Genomic DNA, 21,453 nt, shown 5'->3' on the forward strand with positions numbered 1-21,453 from the left:
TCCGGCTGCCTTTTCCCCACCCAGCACTGACCCAAACCCCCCTGCGCCCCCTCTCCCCCGGCACCACCAAAGCACTGGCTTGGGAGCCCCCCAAAACAGGAGCTGTGAACCCCGCTAGTGGCGAGGCGGGTGGGAGGCAAAGCCCAGCCCCGGGGATGCGGCAGGGAGCGGGGTCAGAGCCCTGGCGCCCCGAGGGGGAGGCTGGCACCCCAGCACCGCTTCCCCCTTTCTCATGAGTCAAGCAGAACACATAAATGAAAGGAGCAGAGGTGAAGCCGCCCCGGCCCTGCCACCCCCTCAGGGTCTGGGTTTCGTGACAGTTACAGGCGGATTCACCACCAAAGCAGCTGACTGGTGCCGGGACAGCCCCGCCGAGGAGCCTCTCCCAGCGCGGCGCTGGGGAGGCCGCGGTTACTCACTGGCCGCTGGGTGCCACGCTCAGAATGGGGGATGCGGGGTGAACGCATGCTCACGTGAAGGAATTTCCAACAAGAATTTGCTTGCAGCTCGCGGCACGGCAGGAGAACATCCTCCGCTCCACGCAGCCGCACATCTGCAGCTGGCCGGCCGCAGGCACCCGCTCCCCCCGCGCAGTATCACCCCCAGCCCACCACCCTCCCCAGCTTCCCCAGGGCCAGGGCAGGAGCGTTCGGGACAGAAACAGTGGGACTTCCCCCCCCCTGCCCAGCACCCATCTCCCATCCCCCCCACCATCAAGCTCGCTCCAAGATGAGGGTTTTGGGGAGGCCCAGAGCCCTGGGTTGCAGTCAGGAAACGAAACAGAAATGAAGCAAAGCCTGGTTCTAGAAAATGACTGAATTAATTATAGAAAAAAAGGAAGGGGTTTGTCTCAGTCTCCGAAAGCCCATCGCGAGGCAGCAAGGGAGGCTGAACACGGAGGGAAGCAGCCCCCGGGCAGGGCCAGGGCAAGCCCACAGTGACAGAGAAGCCATTCCCGGCACCCCAGTCCCAGCCCAGCATCCAGGTTCTCCCGGATCTCCCAGGGGCTGCCCGGCCGCCCTCTCCTGCATGGCAGAAGGGAGGTGAGCCGCTCACAGCGCAGCAATGGCCTTGGCAGCGACACGGCGGCCCAGGGGCAGGCTGAGATCCGTGATGGCCAGGACGATTTTGGGACTGGACATGGTAGACACTTTCACCAGCTCCGAAACCTGGCCGGAGAGAGGAGAAACGCGTCTGAGCCACAGGAGCTGGGCAGCTCTGGAGCCACCAGAGCCAGGCAGCGGGACTCCCCTGGCTGTGACTGTCTGTCCTGTGGGACCAGCATCCCAGAGCACCCACCCTGAGACCAGGGAGAAGGATCTCCCAGCCATGGGACTCACCATGGTGAAGGGCATGAACTGGAGGATGCTGCCGCGGCTGCCCTGCTCCAGGCAGTCCACACACTCCTCCATGAACCACTGGACAAACTGGGTGTGGGTGCCGGCCGTCTTGGCCCCCAAGATGGAAGAGATGAGCAGGAAGAGGTTTGCTGTGGAGACAGGGAAATATCAAAAGCCAGGCCGGTTCAGCGAGGCTGGGGGTGACCCAAGCCTCCCGCAAAGAGGACAGGTCCCCACCAGTGTCTCAGATCCGACCCCACGGGCAGGTGTCACCACCGGGGACCCCAGCGGGATCCGGTCCCACCATTACCTAGCACCCTGTTCAGCGGGTCCCTCATGCTGACGGTGTGAAGCTGGGAGGCGGAGAGGGAGGTGCTCATCGAGCGATCTGCTGGGAAGGAGAACGTGCGTCAGGCTAGGGGGAGGCTGCGACGGGCTCTTGGCCCCCTCTCAGCCGTGCCAAGGCCCCTCACCCTGGCCAGCTCTGGCCATTCGAGCTCGCCCAGCCCTTGGGCTCCAGGAGGGGCTTTGCCCTGAGCCACCCTATGGAGCAGGAGAGGTTTGGACCATGGTCCTTGTCACCCTCCGTACCCAAACGAGCAGAGTCTTGGCTGCTGGGCACAGCAGGGATGCACAGCAGGGAGACAGTCTCTGACCCGGTCACGGTCCCTCGGCACAAGCCCACACATGCCCCAGGCGTGACGAAGCGCAGTAGCCCAGGAAGGGCTCCACATGCTGCCGCTGCTGCTCTTGGGGTGTGACACTTTGCTCTTGCACAAGCCCGATTTATTCTGAGTCTGACCAAGTCTAATGGCATCTCCAAAGGGGGTAAGCGTGAGTGAGACCGTGAGTGTGCCTCCCTGTTACTCCCTGCTCCGTTTTAATTGCAGCAGTGACTCGTCCCTGACGCTCCGCGAGGGCACGAGCAACGTAACGCAATGTCACGATCGGGAGAGGGGAAGAATAGCGCTCTGCCATGGCGAAGCGCATGCTGCACATCCTGCGCACGCTGCCTGCGGCACAGCAGGCTGGGCGGAGCAAGCCAGATGTTCGACAGCTGGCTCAGCAGCACTCCGATCTCACTCTCAGGGTACAATTTAGCTACCAGAGCTGAGGCATGTCCAATAAACCAGCAGCAAATCTTGGGGCAGAGGAAAGGGCTTTATCTGACCCAAACTGTGAAGCAGTGCTGGGTGCTACTGCGGGAGAGGAACTGGGCCATCTCCGGTCCAACGGGACAGGAATCTCCTGGGAGGGCTCTTGTGCAGACCCCATAGCACACAGCTACTGCCAAAACCGGCAGCACCCACCCTGTGCTGCCCTGAGGATGCTCACCAAAAAAAGAAAGCCCTCCCACACTTTTCTCATGGAATCACATGAGTTACATGGCTGCTGCAGGAAGCAGCATTTCCACATCACCCCAGCAAACAGCCCAAAAAAGTCCTGAATGTCACTGGAAAGAGGTGGAACTGCCTCAAAAGTTAAAAAAAGATAGTGAAATAGAGGGAAAACCCCATATTTCAACAGTAATGAAACCAACAAAAACCACAGGTTGATGGATGTGTTGAAAACTAATGAATAAAGAGTAACTTAGGATAAGGGCATCAGGAGAAACAATGACCAAGGAACGTCCTGACTCACTGCTCAGGAGTCCAGACATATGCGGGAGCCGTGACAGCACCCACCGCAGCAGGAGTGCACGGACACCCCGCCGGCATGTTGTGCCAGAGCTGTCATAACCCGCAGCATCGCTTCGGGGGGACACGGGGACGTGACTGTAGGGACTCATCAGCTCCGCTCGCTGCCTTGTTAACAACAGTGGAATGTCAGGATCTTAGCCAGACATCAGGAACGTCACCTCCTGCCACTCTTGCTGCAGCACATCAGCTCTTTGGCCCCACATAGACTGGCCGGGGGTGAAAAGGCTCTAACAAAACCCCCCTGAGCCCCTCGTGCGTGAGGCACTGGGTTGGGCGGCAACGTCATGGAGGGAAGGTGGAACCTCAGCCCCTTTCCTAAGTGGTTCTGAAATAAAGAGCTTGACCTTTCTAAGTACAAAAGCTCCAGGGTAACTCAGGAAAACCACACTTGGGTATTCTAAATCTTCACCTGGCCAGCTTGGGAAGAGAAGCGTTTTTGCGCCAAAACGCATTTCACACCCAGAAACAAGCCGTGAGGCAGCACGATGCCATCCCCAGGAGCCGCCATCCCCAGGAGCCGCCCTCCCCGCCTGCACTTACTGGGGCTGGAGAGGATGTTGGAGTCTTCCTCATTGGAGCTCAGCAGGCGCATGAGCTTGGAGGGCTGTGTGTCATCCAGCGGGAAGAGGCTGATGTAATCCTGGGGGGGGGGGGGCAGAGGGGGTTCAGCCCCACCAGCCCTTCTCTGAGGGGGGAACTTGGCCCCCCTCCCCAGGGCTGATGACCCACACTGGGGTCTGCGCCGTCCCACAGCCCAGGGCTACGATCTCTGTTCACCCAGAGCACCTCAGCCTGGGCCAATCATGTACAGACCATGTCATCACAGGCCCCCTTCCCCAGAAAAGAGAAGGGAAAACCCCATATTTCAAGGTCAAAGGACCTCAGACAGCCCAGAGAACCGAGCAGGGGGGTCTGGTCTCAGCTCCCCACTCCTCCTGCCACCATCACCCCCCGCAGGCACTGCCCGCTGTTGTGCGCAGAGAGCCCCCAACCAAACCCAGCTCCACGCCAGACGCACCTCAATATCCTCTCGGTGCCTCTTCTTCTGCCTGGTGGACGCCTGGCCCTTGTTGTGGGAGGAGTAGGAGCTCAGGGCACACCAGACGGAGAGCCTGGGGACAGAGCAGGGACACTGGAAGGTGCTGTCAGCCCACTCAGAGGACAGCGCGCAAGCAAGGGAAGATCACAGAGCCCAGAGCGTGCACCAGGACGGGACATAGCAGGTCCCTCCTCAGTGAGATGCAGCAGGGAACGGGCTCCAGGACACCAGTGTGTCTGCTCCTGTCGGCACTGTGCCGGGGCCAGAGCGGGAACCAAGTGGCTGGGATCCCCATCCCACCACAGAGCACCTCCCATCCCTACAAACCAGCCCACCCACCCCCAAGGACACGGTGCCACGGGTCCAGGGTCTTACTTGGCCAGAGCCTTTCCCGGCGGGTCCATGAGGGTGTGCCACTTGGAGGAGTCCGTGAGCAGGTTGGGCAGGATGTGGCCCAGCAGGGTCAGCGTCAGCTGCTGCATGTCCAGGCAGAAGATGGCATAGAGCAGCTCCACGGCCCGCAGCGTGTGCTCCTTCCGCGTCTCCTTCAGCAGCTCCTGTGAGGCGGAGAGCAGGGCTGAGGGAGCCATGGGCACGGCTGGGCCTGCCCCGCTCGCCTCCAGCACCCGGGACTGCCACAGGAGCCAGCCCAGGCACAATCAGGATTCCTGCATGGGCTAGACCCAGCAGTCCTGGGCTCGACACCCAGCCATGGCGCTGGGGGTCACAGCCACCTCCCTCCCCCACCCCATACCTTGACCAGGTTGTTGCAGAACCAGTAGACGCCCCCCATGTGCAGCAGGGTGTCAAAGATGTGGATGGAGTGGCTGTCGACCCAGCCTTTCTCCAGCACTTTGGTGAACACACTCGTCAGCACCTCCTTGATGGGCTTCTTGGGGGGCAGCAGGTTCCAATAGGGGATGGTGTCCATGCCCATGGAGGGAAACTTGATCTGCGTGGCCGTCTGCTGCAGGACGTCTGCGCACATGTGCTCCAGGATGGAGCTCATGATCACCACGCTGCGGCAGAGAGAGATGGGGTCACACAGGCCCCGGGAAGTGGAAGAAGGGCAGGAGACGGCACGGCACGGGGCCTGGTGCACTGGAGCTCACCGCTCATTGTAGAACTGCAGCGTGTTCTCGCCGTACAGGGGGGTGGCCAGCTGCCGGATCATCTGCAGGGACTTCTCCCGCTCATCCAAGCCCAGCATGCGGACGTGAGCCACCAGCCAGGCCACCGCACACACCGCCATGCTGCACACCTTCCCCTTGATGTTGTCTGTGATTTTCTAGGAGAGAAGATGGAAGTGGAGGTGGATGAGCATGGAGGTGTGAGGCACAGGTTTTGTTTCAGCATCGCTTCCCATGGCTGTGGCACCCGACTGCAGGGTCCAAGCCCTTCTCTCCTCCATGGGGTGAATCTGCCTCTGCCAGCCCCACTGCCATCAATGGGGCAGCATCAAGGGGCTGGAGCCACGTGTTCCCAATCCAAGTCACAAAGGAGCCAGTGAGCTCTACAGCGGCTGCAGGAGCATTCAGGGAAGGACAGGGGACCCCTGCCCTGCTCAAGCCTTGGCCCCTCCTCGGGACACAGCGCAGCGCCGGTGCCCCTGCTCTGCTCCACACCATCCTCCTGTCAGGCCCACCTGGATGGACTCAAAGGTGAGGACGCCGTTCTCCCAGGCGTTGAGGATCTCCAGGATGGCGGCTGAGATGCTCAAACATGCCTCGTGCCATTTCATCTGCCTGCCGGGGAAGAGAGAGGTGGGGGCGGGGGGGTGTCAGGCACTCGTTCAGAGCCAGGGAAGATGGGGTGGGCGCTCCCCTCTCGGCCTGGCAGGGTGGGTGTGCAGGCTGAGCTCTTACACCAGCTTCATCTCGGAGGAGTTGTTGAGGAGGGCGACCAGGGACTCCACCTTGGTGGAGTCGGGGCGGAAGCAGGGGTGGTCGGGGTTGAGGATCTTCCCCTCCTCAGGCATGCAGGTCAGCATCCAGGTCTCAAAGAAGGGCACCTCGCCCGCCGGGCTCGACTCCGACAGGATCACCTGGAAGGGAACCGGCACAGGGTCTGCCACACGGCCTGCACCCCACAGGGTCCCTGCTGGGGACCCCCACCCTAGGGAGGACCCCCCCACCCTGGGGAGTTCATGGCCGGGGGAACAGCGCCGCCCTGTGGCCTGCACGGAGAGGCCCCCAGTAAGGTCCCGTTTAGCCACCAGTAAAGTCTTGTTTTCCAGCTTGTGGGCTGTGGTCTTCCCCCCTCTACCACAGGACTCCCCCAAGGAACCACGGCCCATCTCAGAGCATCACTCCAATGGCTTCCCTCGGGAAGATACCAGGACAGGACTAGTAGCGCGGGGCTGTGAGCGTGGCAGTAGGGTCCACCGTGTCCTGCCCAGTAAGGGTCACCGCCTGCTGAGCTGTGCTCAGGGTCCCAGCGCCAGGGCCGGCTGACCCACGGCTCCAGAGGGTCAGGGCGCACGGTCCAGCTGGCAGCCAGCTGGGAGGGCTCCCGAGAGGGACACGAGCTGGGAATCCCGCACGCCGCTTCCTCCCTTCAGCCCGCCATCACCCAAGGGACACTATTTTTGTCCAAAAAAGTTTTGCACATCTGTTCAGCAGCAGCTGGTCAGGAAAGTCGCTCTGAGCCGGAGCTGGGGGATGAGACCTCATTGCACAGCCTCGGGCACGTCCGCTCCAGGCTGCCTCCAGCCAGGACTCCCCCTCCCCGCTCCCCAGGGCCGGCCGGGCAGGCCCCCTCCGCCTGCCGCCCGCTCCCTCTCTGCTTTCCTGGTGTTTCGGTATCGTTTCGCCTCCCAACACACGCAGATGTCGAAACCTGGAAAATTTTCAGGCAACCAAAGTGCTGTTTCCTGAGCGGGGCTGCAAGTTCCTCCTCTCACAAGGGAGGGCTGATGTACAGCCTGGGTGCATGGCCCCCCCACCCCAGCCAGCCAGCACCAAACGAGAGGGAAAATGCTGGGAAAAGTCGGCTGAGATCAGAGCCAGCCCTGAGAGGGTGCGGAGGCAACATTCCCATCAATACCCTGATACCATAAAGGGAGAACAACCAAAGCCCTCAGGGAGGCTGCCGCCACCCCTGCTCCATCGCCTGGCACCGACAGACCCTGCACGGATGGATTTCAACCTGCACCAGGTGAAAGGAACGGGGGTGCTTCACCCCACGCGTCAGGGTGGCTGCGGGGACAGTGGGGACGGTGGCGGTGGCAGGCTGGCCACTAGAGGAGGCTGGCAGGCTGCTGCGCATCAGCAGTGCTCACAAGGCCAGAGCCCCATCCCCTCGGAGGATGCTTACCTCGGAGCCGTAGGTCTGGGCCACATGGCACAGCATGAGGAAAGAGATGTCAAAGAGCAGGGCCCGAACGGAGGCTCCTTTGGCTGAGGGAGGAGAAACAAAGACCTTGGGGCTCTCCAGCCTCGGCACAACGAGGGAGGCAGGAGCCCTGTGAGCTCAGGGGACAGGACCCTGCTACCTCCAGGCAGCTTTTCTAACCCCCAAAGTGCTTGTGTGCGAACGAGGGCTCCAGGAGATGCGCCAAGCACCCCTGTCTGCCCTGTCTGCCTCTGCTTGAGCCCCCAGAGCGGCTTTGGCCTCCCATTTGGCAGCCCCAGCCCATCCCCAGGCTCCCCCCGCACCATGGAAGGTCAGAGCACTCGGCGAGTTTCATCACACGCAAACGCAGTCAGAGTCCTTATCTCGGGCTCTGTGCTGACACATCACCCCTTCCAGGGAGGGAGCCGGGGCAGAGCCGGCCACGAGGGGCCCCGTGGGCTGGGCTGGGGAGAAGGAGCTCTGCCCCTCATGAGCAGGGAGCACCCCGCATTCGGGATGGACACGCATGTGCCACACGTGAGGGCAGCGGGTCCCTGGGAGCCCAGATCCCCGCTGGCACTCAGCCACGTCCCCCAGTGCCGGGCTCGCTGCCGGCAGCCCCCAGCCAGGCCCAGCACAGCTCGGCTCGCTCTGGCGCCGCAGCCAGTCCCAGCTTAATCCAGCCGGGCCCCACTGCGTCCCAGCACGTGGCAGCGGGGGGAGAATGGCTCAAACCACCCCACACACAGACGTGCACGCACTTACAGCTTTCTCCGTTGATCTGCTTCGTGAATTCATTCAGCCTAGAGGGGGCAGAGAGCGCCGCAGTGAAGTGTTATCACCATGTGAAATAGGCCTCTTCCCATCTCCGAGACAGGCGTGGGGCTGCCCCTGCCTGCAGACCCCCTCCTGCACCCCATCCCAGCGCCCAGCTCTGTGCCCCACACGGGGAAGCGGGGTGGGCAGGGAGCAAAGCAGGGCCCGGCTCCGCAGACACCCTCCGGCACAGCGGAGACGAGCCGCCTCCTCCCTCTGCCTCTGCTCCCCTGCAGCAAAACAGGTCCAGCAACGCTGCTTTTCCCCACACCCAATCAGCCCGGCATTTGAGCACCATCCTCTCGCCGGCGCTGGCTCTGCCCGGCTGCGTGGGGATTTCTGAGCGTGGCTCTCTCCGCACCGCAGCGGCACAAACCCCCACACAGAGGGAGCACGGCAGAGCGGTGCACCCAGCCGGGCCGGTGTGTTCCGAGATGCCCCAGGCCTCCCTGCTCGAGGAAGCACATCACGCAGCCCCACGCGTGCTGGTGCGTGTGCTCTAACCAGGACACGGGTGTCTGGGGACTGAAGGCACACACGCAGTGAGCTCCCTCGATGGTGGTGCCAGTGCTTTCAGTTCTCTTAATACCCTTAAGCCAACTTGACTTTGATTCTCTGCCCTGTTTGCACAGAGGCAAAGGAGATGGGGTGCTGCGGGGTGCGGTCTCCCTGAGATCCCAGCCCTCCCCCGGGCTCTGCTGGATCCAGTGCTGCAGAGACACTGGGCCAGAGGCACATCCAGCCCTGTCTCGGGGGTAGTTTGGTGGGGGCTGCCCACTCACCCCAGCCCCGTTAGTCACCAGGGACAGTGTCGTCCACGTGGACACTCACTTGATGAACTTCCGAGCAAAGGATTTCAGCTTGCCCGTCGCTGCTGCTGCTGCCAGCAGCAAGTCCAGGCTCTTCCCAGACAGCATGTGACCCAAGACCCCCAGCAAGCCCTCAGGGGACTTGGAGTGATCCGCATCCATGGTCTACAAAACAAAATAGAGGAAAGAGAAGTCATGGGGAATGTGTGCTACAGCACAGCAGTAAAATTGCAGCCGTGGGGGCAGAATTGATCATCTGCCAGAGCCATCCCATGAGGCCTTGGTGAACAGGGACCCGCAGGGCTCGGGGGGTGTGGGGATGGAGCCCTCTGTGCCCGGGCACCGCAGGGCATGGCGCAGGGGAGAGCTGCAGGGCACCGCGGCAGCACAATATCCTCTCACGCTCAGCAGCGGCGAGGCAACCAGAGTGACACAGGGATGGGGGGAGTCCCCAGGGACCAGGGGAGATGCATGCAGGGAAGCGGTTGAGGGCAGGATGGGCAGAGCTGGCTGGGCTCAGGCTGCTGGCACCGACAGCAACGTGCCACTTGACGGCTCCTCCGGCTTCCCAGGGAGGAGGAGAGGAGCTCCTGGTGCCCACAGGAGAGCAACAAGGCTGAGAGTGATTCCTCCACCCCATCACAGGGGGAGATCAGGCACCTCCCAACCACTCTGGCTGCCTGGTGAGACCGGTGCCGCTGGAAACAGGCTCTGGGGCTGAGACCGGCCTGCCCAGCACGGCTGCGGGAGGGGACTCACCTTCAGGATGTTGGTGACAGTCGGCTCGGCCCTCAGGATGAGCCCCGGGTTTGGCTGGATGTTGGCATTCTCTGCCGATTTCAAGTGCGGAGCGTGTTCTCTGTCCGCTGCCCTGGGGAATCCACAAAGAAGGGCCAGTGAGCAGGAATTCGTCACCCTGCCCTGCTCCTCCCTGCCCTCAGCCACCTCCCACCCACCTCCACCATTGGCACCCCCCGAGGAAAGGCCACCACCTCAGGCCAGCAAAAGCTGCCACTCCCAGAGGACTGACTTTTACTCAATCTGTCACTGAAAGGAAAGCCTCGTCCCTCCAGGCCATGGTGTCCCAGCTGCAGTAAAGCCAGTGGCATCACAGCTGGTCCTTTATGCTCCCCCGCCCAAGGACGGCAAGACAAGGTATTCCAACACCACTTGGTGACCCGGACTTTTGCAGGGGCTGTACCGTTTGTCAATCAGGTTGTCCATGTTGGCCTCTGAAAGCAGCCCCTGCTTGCTGCACTCCTGCAGCAGCAGATCCATGCAGTTGCAGCTGAAAGAGAGAGAGAGAGAGAAGAGCGCTAGCCTGAGGGACAACATTCCTGCTGCCCGGGGCAGTGCCGCAGGGCAGGGGCACTGCTGGGTTGCCCTCCTGGCCCTGCTCCCACCCCTCTGAGGCTGCTGCAGGGCCAAAAGCGGCTCCAGATATCACAGAGCATCACCAACACAGCTGTCAGACACTCACTGCCTTGCTCATTTGGCAGTATCAGGTTCAGGAAGAAGGAATTGGATCAGAAACTAAAGCCAGCCTTGCCAGGAGCTGCCCCAGCACCCCATATCGCAGCTCCCTGCAGGGAGAACGGGGTTGTGGTGGCACAGACTGGCCACAGGCTCACAGTGCTGCACGTCAGCCCCGGGCACGGCAATCACTCACTTGCATCGCTGATCTGCTTTGTCGAGCAGGGGGGTCAGCTTCAGCAGGAACTCGAAAGCACAGTTCACATCCTCGGTGAAGTCCTGCTGTGCACAAAGCCAAGCACTCAAGCTCACAGCGCTGCCGAAACAAGCCCACCTTCCCCTCCCACGCCGCCTTGTCCGTTAGAGGAAGATTGTTGGGAAATAGACCATTTCCTACCCCAGTCACCCCCACGCAGCTTTGGCCAGGCACCAGCACCATTGTGACAAACGCAGCTCGTTGGTGCACACAGTGCAGCAAACAGCTCTAATCGATGCCCCTTGAGACTCACCTTCTCCCCTTGGGGATACTTCTTGAGCTTAACCAGGACCTGGGGGATCTGAAAGACACAGAGCGTGGCCGTGACTGACCAAGGCAGACCCCATTCTGCAGTCAGGACCTCCCAGCAACACAGGCAGCAGGGGCCCATGCAAAACACGCCTGCGAGCAGCTGCTCTCCCAGCCCAGGGAAAGGAGCATTTCTGGAGCAGCTCGTGCGCCCAGGGGACATTGTACCCCTGCCCTCCCCTCTGCAGGGTCCCTCCACCATCACAGGGAGCCACAGGGCACAGCCACCTCCCAACAGCCAGGCAGGGGACTAAGGCTGCAGAGGAGCCCAGCGCATGTGTCAGGCCCAAAACTACACGCAGATCCCTTTTGTCTGGTACAAAGAAAGGAGGCGAAGCAGACTGCTCCAGGGCTGCCCACCGCCGAGCTGTGGGAGCGCAGGCCCCAAGGCTGCTGTGGCATCCTTCAAAGGCCACGATTTCCCCCACACCATCCCAAGAAAGCCGCTCTGCAAAACAAAGTGGGGCTGGGCTGAAAAGAAGCCCTGGACAGTAAAGCTGATGCTCAGCGGGTTGCAGGAGGGCTGTCGCGGGCTCAGCCGGGGCGTGGGGCGACCCCGAGGGCCACACTGCAGGAGCGGGGAACTAATTGCTCTGCCAGGGTTGAGCGCTCAGCAGGGGCCAGGCAGGCAGGGAAAAGGCAGCAGCAGACTCAGGGCTGAAGCACGGCGCTCGCAGCGGGGCTGGGCCCTACCTTCAAGAAGGTGAAAGCTGTCCACTTCAGCTCCTCCGTGCCCTCTGGGGACTCGATGAGGCCAACAAAACAGGCCTTCCAGATCTCCAGCACGAAAAGCGGGGAGGGGATGCGCTGCGGGGCACACAGACAAAACCCTCCAGTGCTGGAAAGGCAATAAAGTGCCTCCCCCACCCACAGCCAAACCCTGGACCCCCTGTGAAGGTGTTGATGGGCTCATGCTGCTCCCTGCAGCTGTGCCCATACCCTTGGACCAGGATCAGTACAGGGAGGCACAGAGCTGCAGCGAGGCACTCGTCCCACAGCCCCAGGCCACCCGGAGCACAAGAAGATGCCACTTCTGTACCTGCATCCTCTTCACCATCATCAGCTGCTCCACCAGCGGCTGGGTCTCTCCTGTGAGGTTCATGGTCCCCTCCAGCAGCACCACGGCATGCACGGTGGGGAAGCCGGTCTTGTTCAGCTGCTCGGAGTGGACTGAGAGCATGGTGGGGATGCTGGGTGGGAGACGACAGCACAGGGTCACTGGAACCTTGCAGGGACAGATCCTTGCTCCTCCTGTGCCATCCTCCTTTCCCAGCCAAGCCCCTGACCTTTGCTGGCCCACATCTCTCTGGGGCAGGACAGCCTGTAGCTCCTGTGCCCTGCAGAGGAGCCTTTGGGCACAGCCAAGCACCGTGCAGCCCAGGGGGATTCAGAGCAGGGTGGGCAGCTGTGGTGTGGCCAGAGCAGCTGAGGGATGGCAAGGGGCCCCAGGGTCGCGAGAGGAGCAACCCCTGGGCAAGACTCCTTCGCTACAAGTCACTACTAGCCCTGTCCCTTCTACGCCAGGGCCTCTCACCAGCCCCATCCCACTGCTGGCACAGGGGTTCGAGTTGGGAAGGCACAGGAGAGCAGGGAGCCAGCGTGGAGGGAGGCAGGAGGCTCTCAGCCCCCAGAGCAGGGCTCAAACCCATTTTAACCTCCGAGCCCGCAAAGACAGCAGCACAAAGCTACCTCTTGATGAGGGAGATGCAGTCTTCAGCCCGGCTTCGCAGCGGGGAGTTGCCGAGGCTGTTCAGGTTCTCCCCCAGCTTCATGAGGGACTGCTCCACAGTGCTCCAGGAGGCTGGGGAGGGAGGGCAGGCGTTCAGCACTGGGGGGACAGTGACTCACTGAAAAGCCAGGCAGGCTAGCGCCAAGGCCCATAGCAGCACAGAGGGCCTGTGGAGGCTGGGGCTCGCCACTGGGCCCCACGGTGAGCAGAAGTCAGAGCACCTCTGCAAGCCTAAGACGAGGGTCTACGTGCCACCCAGCAGCTCCTGTTCCAGGCTCGGCCTGGCACAGCCTCTTGGCTAGGCGCAGGCTCCAACTAAAGATGCAGGGCTGTGCCAGGCACACTGGCGGAGCACAGGACCTGCCGCGCGCCCAGGAACAGCTCACGCAGCCTTCACATTAATTCTGCTCCTCTTCCAAGGGCAGCATGGAGGGGAGGGGGCAGAGGGTGGCACGGAGCCAGGGAGGAGACGGTTACAGCAACAGGGCTGGAAGATGGATGGGCTTGGAGCCGCAGGGACAATGCGGCAGGAGCTGGGCAGGGGGAAGGGAGAGGTGGCAATGACATCTCCTCAGGGCCAGCAGCAGCTAGGAGGAAGCCCTGGCAGCGGCCACGGGCAGAGCATGTTGCAGGGCAGGGCAGGGGCAGCGACATACACGTCTCCTCCAGCTTTGCGATGTGGATCAGAGCACGGTTCTTGGTGCTGCCGAGCATCTTCCCCAGCCGCTCCAGACACATCTTCAGCTGGCTCTCTGCTGCTGCCTGCTCCAGCGTCTCCTTCACCTTCTCAGCGTAGAAGGCCGCGCAGCGCAGGAGCCAGTTGAGGGCACTCATCAGCGCCCGGCAGAGGCCGATGCACTCCTCTGCTTTGCCATGGCAGCTGGGAAGGGGAGAGAAACGGGGCTGTGCTCACCGTGGGCCAGGCTACTGTGCCCAGGGAAACCAAGGCACAGAAACAGGGCAGGCTGGGGAATCCAAACCCACATCCCGTGCTCCCAGACCAGCCTGCCTGCCAGCTCCCGGCTCCTCTGCCGCAGATCCCAACCTGCTCAGCCCACCAGCATCCCCGCTGTGCCAGGGGAAATAAAGTCTCCCCAGTGCTGCCTCCTCTCTGGCCACTCTACTACAGGGAAACTTTCCAAGCCTCTAATCAAATTATCTTGCTAAGAGAGGCTCAGCATTGATCAATGTGCTGTGAGAGGTGAACGCTTTCCCCTCCTGATGCACAAATCATTGGGGCCAGAACTTTTGATGAAATTAAGCAGCGGATCAGACTAGGCAAGGACTGGATTAAGTGGCCGGCTCTGCAGTTGGCCAGCAACAGCTCCTTGTCAACATCTGTGACTGATGCATATTCATTGCTACTGCTTCATTTCATGTAATTGAAGAGCTGCTACCTTCAGCCTTCCTCCTCCTCCCGCTGCCCCCCACCACAAACTGTCTGCTCCGGCCTCCCAGAAGAGGCTGTCAGGGGTTAACAGGAAGATTTCTGAGCTTTCTAAAAAAGTTTTTGTGGCCTGAATGGTCTGGACTCCCCTGGGTCCTGCAAGACCAGCGGAAGAGCACGAAGCAAAACAAGGCAGCTGCCTGGGGCAGCGCAGGCAGGACTGTGAGCGCTGGCAGACAGGGACATGTAGCCGGAGCCCTGGGAAGCTGCAGAGGCCACATAAGAGAAACTAAACACTCTGAGGGGACAGACACCCTCAGGCCAAAGGGCTTACGCCCAACCCATCTACCTGAGGCGGGCAGGAATATCACGGCAGAGGCGTTTATCCCAGAATAGGTGGGTTTCTTGCAGCTTCCCACAAAGCTGGTGGGTTTTGGACTCCCTCTGCTCTCCCTATGCCGGCACTCATGTGGCAGCCTGAGGGGTACGGCAGCTCAGGAACAGACACAGAGCTGGAGGGGGAACCTGCCTCCCTCCGCCAAGGCGAGTATCCTGCGCTCAGCCGGGCCCCACCAGCTCCCGGTACCACCCGCGGTAGAGCCCAGGGCCGAGGCGGCAGGGCTGGAAGGGCCACACCGTACCTGAGGCGGTCGCAGAACATGTCCATGATCTCCAGCAGCGACTGGACGCACAGGTCCCGGGAGAAGTCATCAAACTAGAGCAGGAGAACAAGGAGGGATTTCAGATGGGGGCTGCCGGGCTCCAAGCGCCTCTGAAAACAAACGCAACCCCTTCCTCCACAGGCTGGGCTGGGCGCTGCCGGCCGCAGGACGCTCGCCCTGGCAGCTGCCCAGCAGCCACTTGAATGAGAACTAGGTCAGGACTGTCCAACGGCTGGGTCATGCCCTCCCAGGGTCGCAGGAGGCAACCAGGCCACGGCAGCGGGGAGAGGCTGGGTTTTCTCAGCAGCTTCCCCGAGACGGCGGCGGGGGCCTGAGCTCCGCTCCCCACCGGCTGCCTTGACGCGGCGGTGGCTGGGCGCCAGCTTGCGTGCCCACCCCCGCCTCGGCAGCACTGGCAGCGCCAACAGCCCGGCTGGCCGCGGGGCCGGGAGGGCGGTGGGCAGCAGAAGTGTGGCTCCCCGCCTCCTCGCAGAGCAGATGGGGCCACCCCGCCGGGCCGGAGCTAGCCCGCAGGTCTGCTCTCGGCCCACGCTGATCTGAAGGAGGAAGCCTCGGCTGTCAAGGTCAGCTCTCTGCCTGCCCTGCCGGAACGGGCAGCGATGCACAACCAGGGGAACGGCGATAAGCCTGCACCATTCAGAGCTGACCGGCCGGCCATACACTGGCTCTACCCTCCCCCAGAGCACACCCACCACTCCGGATCGGTGCTGAGCCTGTGCCACCCCAAAACAAGGCTGGCATCGCATGGCTACCAGCGCCTTTCTCCTCCTGTCCCCTAGTAACCACCAGGAGGTGGGAGGAAAGAAATTACTCTCCTTTAAATTATTCTTCCTTCAGATCAGAGATCGCCCTGACAAGGCCATTGCCAGGGAAGGATGGGGGGCCTGACGCAGTCTGCGAGGGGCTATGGCTCCCCGCAGAGCAGCCCCAAACACTGTGCGGATGCAGCCGCAGAGGGCTCATCCCCATCAAAGCAGCACAGGGACACCGAGCACCCATGGGAAGCTGGCCGGCCAAGCAGGGCGGGTGGCCGCAGCCACGTGGCTTGGGTGCTGGCAGCCCTCCCTCATGAGCGGCACTGCTTTTCCATCGTCGCCAGCTCTGGATCCCCATGGCGCTGCCAACGCCGCCGGCCGCAGAGCGATGTGGTTTCCAGCAGCCAGGGCGTGGTTTACACACAGGGCGCTGCGGGGCAGGAGCCTGCCAGGCCCCACACGATGGAGGGACGAGGCTTTCACACCCGCAGCCATCCCCAAAACCAGAGCGGGACCTGCCACACGCGGCGACAGCCTGTCCCCAGCGGGACACAGAAAGACTCAGGCGCTAATCTGCACCGTCTGACCGCTGCTGACTCAGCAGAGGATGTCGTTTTCCACTTGACCTATATCTGGTGAGAGTTGTGGGGAGGGAAATGGATACCTGGGTCATAGGTAAAGAGAAAAACCTCAGAGAGCACCTGTCAGAGCCGTACCTTGCTGATGGCCGTCAGGACCGTGGAATAAGACACCATCTACGAACAAAACACAAAACGAAAACAAACCCGGTGCAGCGGCGTGTTAGCGGGTGATGTTTGCCAGTGCGGTGCTCGTTGCTGAGGAACGGCAAGGTCAGGGCACGGCCCCGCTGCCTGTCACCGCAGACGGGGCTGGGGCGCTGACCCGGCACAAATCCAAACAGACATTTTTAGGTGATCGCTGATTCGTTTCACACAAACTTTAGACGATGTTAAATGCTGTGCTAAGGAAGCACAGAGCTTACAACAAGCATGGAGGCTCCTGGAGGGCAAGGATTCCCACCCCGTGTGCAGCCGGGTGATGGGCAGAGGCTATTTACAGAAACACACCTGACTTGGGCATGCGTTGAGCCCCCCACTGCCCACCCAAGCCCAGGGGAGGCACAGATGGGAGATTCGGGGCGTCTGCCCACCACCAACTCCACACCCCGGTTTCTTTGCCCACCCGCTAACTGGGGCTGCGAGGTGACACCCAGCAGCGTCTGCAGCGTGAGGCAGGGAGGCAGCGCGGGGAGTGTCATTACCTGGGAGCTGATAGCGTATTTCAGGTAGGACAAGATGAGTGGGTTCGGTGACGGCCCGATCATCGCCTGCTCGAGAAGAGCCTCTGCAAGCAAAGGAGAGGGGCCAGGAGGTCCCAGGTCAGCGCATACATGGGTGTGGGGACACATGCAGGCTCTGCCCTCATCCCCCAGGAAAGGGGGGATGTGCTAACCAGAGTGACTCTGCACTGCTCTGCCCTGAAAGTAACTGAATCCCACAACTTTCTAATCCCCAATGGCAAAAGCCAGTAAATAATTCAGGCGGCGCAAGCAGCCTCCTGCTAACTCAGCTCTCCCCGGGCACCCTGGCCCCGAAACAGTGCCTGCTGCTCTCCAAACACGTTCCCCTCCCTCCCACGTCCTGCCCAGGAGGTTCTTGCATCCCCCGCCGAATGACTTTTACCGAGTGACTTTTGCTCCGGCACCTGGGGCTGAACTCCGGGCAGACAGCCCCTCTCAGCTGGGCCCAGCCCTGCACGTCTGGCCCTCCCTGCCGCCGGCTGCCTGCCAGCGCCGGCCTGCGGATGCTGGAGGGGCTCTGCCCGTCCTATCTGCTCAGTCAAGCCTTTAATTGACCATTTGAACTATGGCAGAGCGCAGGAACCAGCTCCTGAAAGCAGGCCCCGGGCTGTGGCACGGGCTGTAAGTAGGTCAAAGCACCCAGATGCAAGAGGGGGCAGCAGCCGTTTGGGAAGCTGTCGCCCCAAAGACGAGGAGGAGCAGCAGCCATCGCCACATCCCGACCGCGGGAGCAGGAGACTCCCTGGGTCTTGCTCGAAGGCTTAGGCCTCAGCCAAAAGCATCTCAGCTCAAGGACAGAAGGCTAATGGCAGCCTTCCCCTCCCCATCTAATCAGGGAGTGTCAACACGAGCCAGCCACATGCTGTTACCCACTGCAGACGTGTCAGCATAGATTTGCTGGGCACCGCCGTGATCCTGGCAGCCCATGCCAGCTTTTCCTCCTTTGTAGTTTAAATCTGAAAGGCACGAGCTTGGGAAAGGACAGCTCTAGGGCTGCAGCGAGAGGCAGTGGTTCTTACAGCCATCGGGACCACGGGAACAGCCTTCCTGCATGCCCACCACAACGCTCATGCTGCCCAGGACAGCATCGCTGTCAGAATTCTCCTCCGGCAGCAGGGAGAAAGGGACGCAGCTATCCTTGTAGAGGGGCTGCCCTCCAACGAAGCCCTGGCTAACAAGCCTTTCCCCGGCAGAGGCACTAAGAGGCGGCCAGTAGAAACCTGTTCCTATAGAAATTGTAGGGACTGATTATCTCCGACCTGGCCTCTGTCGGGGGAAAGCTGTCGCCCTGCTTTCGGGGATACGCACACGAGCCCACGCCAAGCGCCTCACGAGCCTCACTACCTCAGTAAGCGGAGCGGGAGCTGGTCCTGCTGGGCCAGGAACAGGCACTGGGGAGCCCTGGCGGCCAGCTGGCCAGCGGCAGGGCCGGCCCTCGAGCCAACCACCCCCCGCATGCCCCAGTGCTGTGCTCACAGCCCCCCACCCTGAGCAAATCTGTCACCACACCACCACGGCCAGGCCCCGCAGCTCCAGCTCGGCTCCTCCAGCCCCACATCACCGTGGGGCTGGGCACGTCCATGGGCTGCAGCAGGAGGGGGACAAACCTGGCCTGAGGAGCTCAGCCATGAGGTTTGACAAAACCACCATCACAGGCCAGACTCTACCAGAAAAAAACAGGCAAGAAGCGCTGCTGCCTGCACCGGGGCTATTTCCCTTTAAATCCCCCGGTGCAGCAATCCTCGAGCAGCGCTCTGTTTATTTATCCAGGGCTTGCAAACACGCGCTTGCTGCACAGGAAAAAAAAAACCTAGCAACAAGTTTCTATAATTGGCATAAAAGCCTGGCAAATCTTTAAACCGTGGCGCTCAGCAGGTACCAGCACTTGGCAGGATTTGTGTCAAACGCCCTTGAATAGGGACGGGAAAAGAAACCCCAATAACCGGGGGTGGGAAGTGGCCTTCAGAGCAGCACCTGGCTCCTTTGCAGTGCTCCTCCCTCCCTTGGCTGGACACATTGAGGAGGCAGACAGGGTCGTGATCCCTCCCTCATGGTGGGGGAAACTGAGGCAGGTAGCAGGAACCTGTGTGCAGCCGGGTGGTGAGCAGTGTTGGGGCAGAGCGGTGCAGCATCCTTCCAGTACCTAAAGGGGCTCCAGGAAAGTCGGGGAGGGACTCTGGATCAGGGAGTGGAGCAACAAGACGAGGGGGAACGGTTTTAAACTGAAAGAGGGGAGATTTAGATTATATACTGGGAAGAAATTCTTTCCTGTGAGGGCAGCGAGCCCCTGGCCCAGGTTGCCCAGAGAAGCTGTGGCTGCCCCATCCCTGGAGGTTGTTTAAGGTCAGGCTGGACGGGGCTTGGAACAACCTGGTCTGGTGGGAGGTGTCCCTGCCCAGGGCAGGGGGTGGGACTGGACGAGCTTTAAGGTTGCTTCTAACTGTAACTACGCTGCGATTCCATCATCCCAGAGCTTTGCGTCAGCAGCATTTCAGCACGTGTTGCTGCAGGCAGCAGCGATCCCAGCCCTGCTGGGGTGTCCTGCCAGGCCAGCCCTTCACCACAGCCTGAGCTTTTGACCAGCTTAACCACGGGATGGGCTACAGGACCACCTTGAGCAGTACCAGAGCAAGTAGCCCCAAAGCAGAAAGCCTCATCCACCCCAATCCTGTCCCCCTGCTCTGTCCCAAGCCAGCTCCATCCCCAGCATCCCCCTCGTCCCCGCACCTGCCAGGTTGAGGATATCCCAGGTGGCTCCGCGGGGGAAGAACCGCTTCATATTTATGGCCCACTGATAGTCGCTCCATCTCTCCTTCCAGGCCTGCAGGATGGCCTGCTTCAGGTTCACCACCTTCATGGCCGCGCTCTGGCAAGGGAAAGGGGCAGGGAAAAGGCTGAGGGGATTTTGAGGAAGGAAGGGGAGAAATGACAGGATTTGAAGGAAGAAAGGGAAGGAACGGCAGGGTTTTGGGGAAGGGAAGGGAGGAATGGCAGGATTTAGGGGAAGGGAGGGAAGAAATAGCAGGATTTGGGGGAAGAAAAGGAAGGAATGGCAGGATTTGGAGGAAGCAAATGAAGAAGTGACAGGATTTGGGAGAAGGAAAGGAAGGAATGGCAGGATTTTGGGGAAGGGAGGGAAAAAATGGCAGGATTTGGGGGAATGAAAGGAAGAAATGACCAGATTTTGGGAGAAAGAAGGAGAGGAATGACAGGATTTTAAGGAAGGGAGGGAAGGAATGACCCGATTTGGGGGAAGGAAGGGGAGGAATGACAGGATTTTGGGGGGAAAAAGGAAGGAATGACAGGATTTGGGGGTAAAGAAAGAATGACAGGATTTGGGGGAAGAAAGAGAAGGAATGGCAGGATTTTGGAGAAGGAAGGGGCGGAATGACAGGATTTTGAGGAAGGATTCCTGACCCACACCCCGCCCCCGGGGTTTGGGCCCGGCGGCTCCTGAGGGGAAGCGGAGGCCGCGGCTGTGGCATCCGCCGGGGACGGGGGAGGGTGTCTCCGGGGCCGGACCCCGCACCTTGCGTGCGGGGGCTGGCCCCGGAGACACCACCCCCCCGCCGGTTGTACCCAGCTCCGCCACCCCTCACCTTCTCCCGGCACCGCAAACGGCCGGCGTCGGCTTCCCTCAGCCCCTGGGCACCGCCATGGTAGCACCTGCCAGCAAGCCGGGCGCTGATTGGGTGGCGGGGGCGAGGCGAGGCGCGGGGCCTGCCGGGAGATGTAGTTCGGCGGGGGAGAAAGGGGGGAAGGGGGTAGAAAGCGGGGGATGGAAAGGCGCGGGGGTGCAATGAAGGGGGTGTAAAGGCGTGGGGGGGTAAATGAGTGGGTGTGCAAAGGCGTGGGGGTGCGAAGGTGGCGTGGGAGAAGGTGTGAGTGTGCAAAGACGTGGGGGTCCAAAGGTGGGGGGGTGCAAGCATGGTGTGTGCAAATGCGTGGGTGTGCAAACGTGGTGCAGGCAAAAGCCTGGGGGTGCAAAGGCACAAGGGTGCAAAGAAGGTGTGCATAAAGGTGTGAGCACTAAAACCCACGAGCGTGTAAATGCATGAGGGTGCAAAGGCGCGAGTGTGCGAGCATGGTGTGTGCCAATGCATGAGCGTGTGAATGCGTGGGTGTGCAGACAGGGTGCATGCAAAAGCCTGGGGGTGCAAAGGCATGGGTGTGAAAAAGCATGAGCATGCAAATCCATGGGTGTGCGGACATGGTGCATGCAAAAGCGTGGGGGTGCAAAGGCATGGGTGTGCAAGCACGGCACGTGCAAAGGCACGGGGGTGCAAATACAGCGAGCGAGGGCAAATGCACGAGCGTGCAAATGCATGGGGGTGCAAATGTGCATGCAGAAGCCTGGGGGTGCAAAGGCACGGGGGTGCAAACAAGGTGCGCGCAGAGGCGTGAGCGTGAAAAGCCATGAGCACGCAAAGACGTGGCGGTGCAAAGTGGGGGCGCAAAGGCATGGGCATGCAAACGCGTGGGTGTGCAAACAGGTGGGCGTGC

General features: G+C 61.3%; 1 protein-coding gene across 5 annotated transcripts; it reads right to left on the minus strand.

Annotated features, from left to right (window-relative positions):
* Positions 1 to 786: 786 nt before the first annotated feature.
* On the minus strand, positions 787 to 20,629 carry MED24 (mediator complex subunit 24). Of its 5 annotated transcripts, none has more exons than XM_063354549.1 (26): positions 20,550 to 20,625; positions 19,678 to 19,844; positions 16,912 to 16,994; positions 16,346 to 16,384; positions 14,833 to 14,906; positions 13,461 to 13,684; positions 12,765 to 12,876; positions 12,115 to 12,265; positions 11,769 to 11,882; positions 11,020 to 11,067; positions 10,707 to 10,792; positions 10,239 to 10,325; positions 9,797 to 9,908; positions 9,060 to 9,202; positions 8,178 to 8,215; positions 7,395 to 7,477; positions 5,945 to 6,123; positions 5,725 to 5,824; positions 5,192 to 5,367; positions 4,834 to 5,098; positions 4,455 to 4,636; positions 4,059 to 4,152; positions 3,581 to 3,680; positions 1,651 to 1,731; positions 1,341 to 1,489; positions 787 to 1,169 (listed from the first exon to the last, which is right to left on the minus strand). In XM_063354549.1, exons 2-26 carry the CDS (start codon positions 19,805 to 19,807, stop codon positions 1,053 to 1,055), a joined length of 2,967 nt encoding a protein of 988 aa, XP_063210619.1. In that variant the 5' UTR covers positions 19,808 to 19,844; positions 20,550 to 20,625; the 3' UTR covers positions 787 to 1,052. The 5 variants fall into 5 exon arrangements, with proteins under 5 accessions (XP_063210619.1, XP_063210620.1, XP_063210624.1 ...); XM_063354550.1 differs by having other exon boundaries at positions 788 to 1,169; positions 19,678 to 19,816; positions 20,550 to 20,629; XM_063354554.1 differs by having other exon boundaries at positions 788 to 1,169; positions 1,651 to 1,728; positions 10,707 to 10,789.
* Positions 20,630 to 21,453: the final 824 nt, after the last annotated feature.

This window comes from Chroicocephalus ridibundus, chromosome 17, assembly GCF_963924245.1.
Source record: "Chroicocephalus ridibundus chromosome 17, bChrRid1.1, whole genome shotgun sequence".
NCBI lineage: Eukaryota > Metazoa > Chordata > Aves > Charadriiformes > Laridae > Chroicocephalus > Chroicocephalus ridibundus.

Excerpts from the sequence above, each read along its gene's own strand:
- MED24 (XM_063354549.1), bottom strand. The coding sequence starts at position 19,807 with ATGAAGGTGGTGAACCTGAAGCAGGCCATCCTGCAGGCCTGGAAGGAG. Across the intron at positions 7,478-8,177 it reads GCAGATCAACGGAGAAAGCT|CCAAAGGAGCCTCCGTTCGG; the intron begins GTAAGTGCGTGC and ends CTCCTCCCTCAG. Across the intron at positions 5,368-5,724 it reads TCACCTTTGAGTCCATCCAG|AAAATCACAGACAACATCAA; the intron begins GTGGGCCTGACA and ends CTTCTCTCCTAG.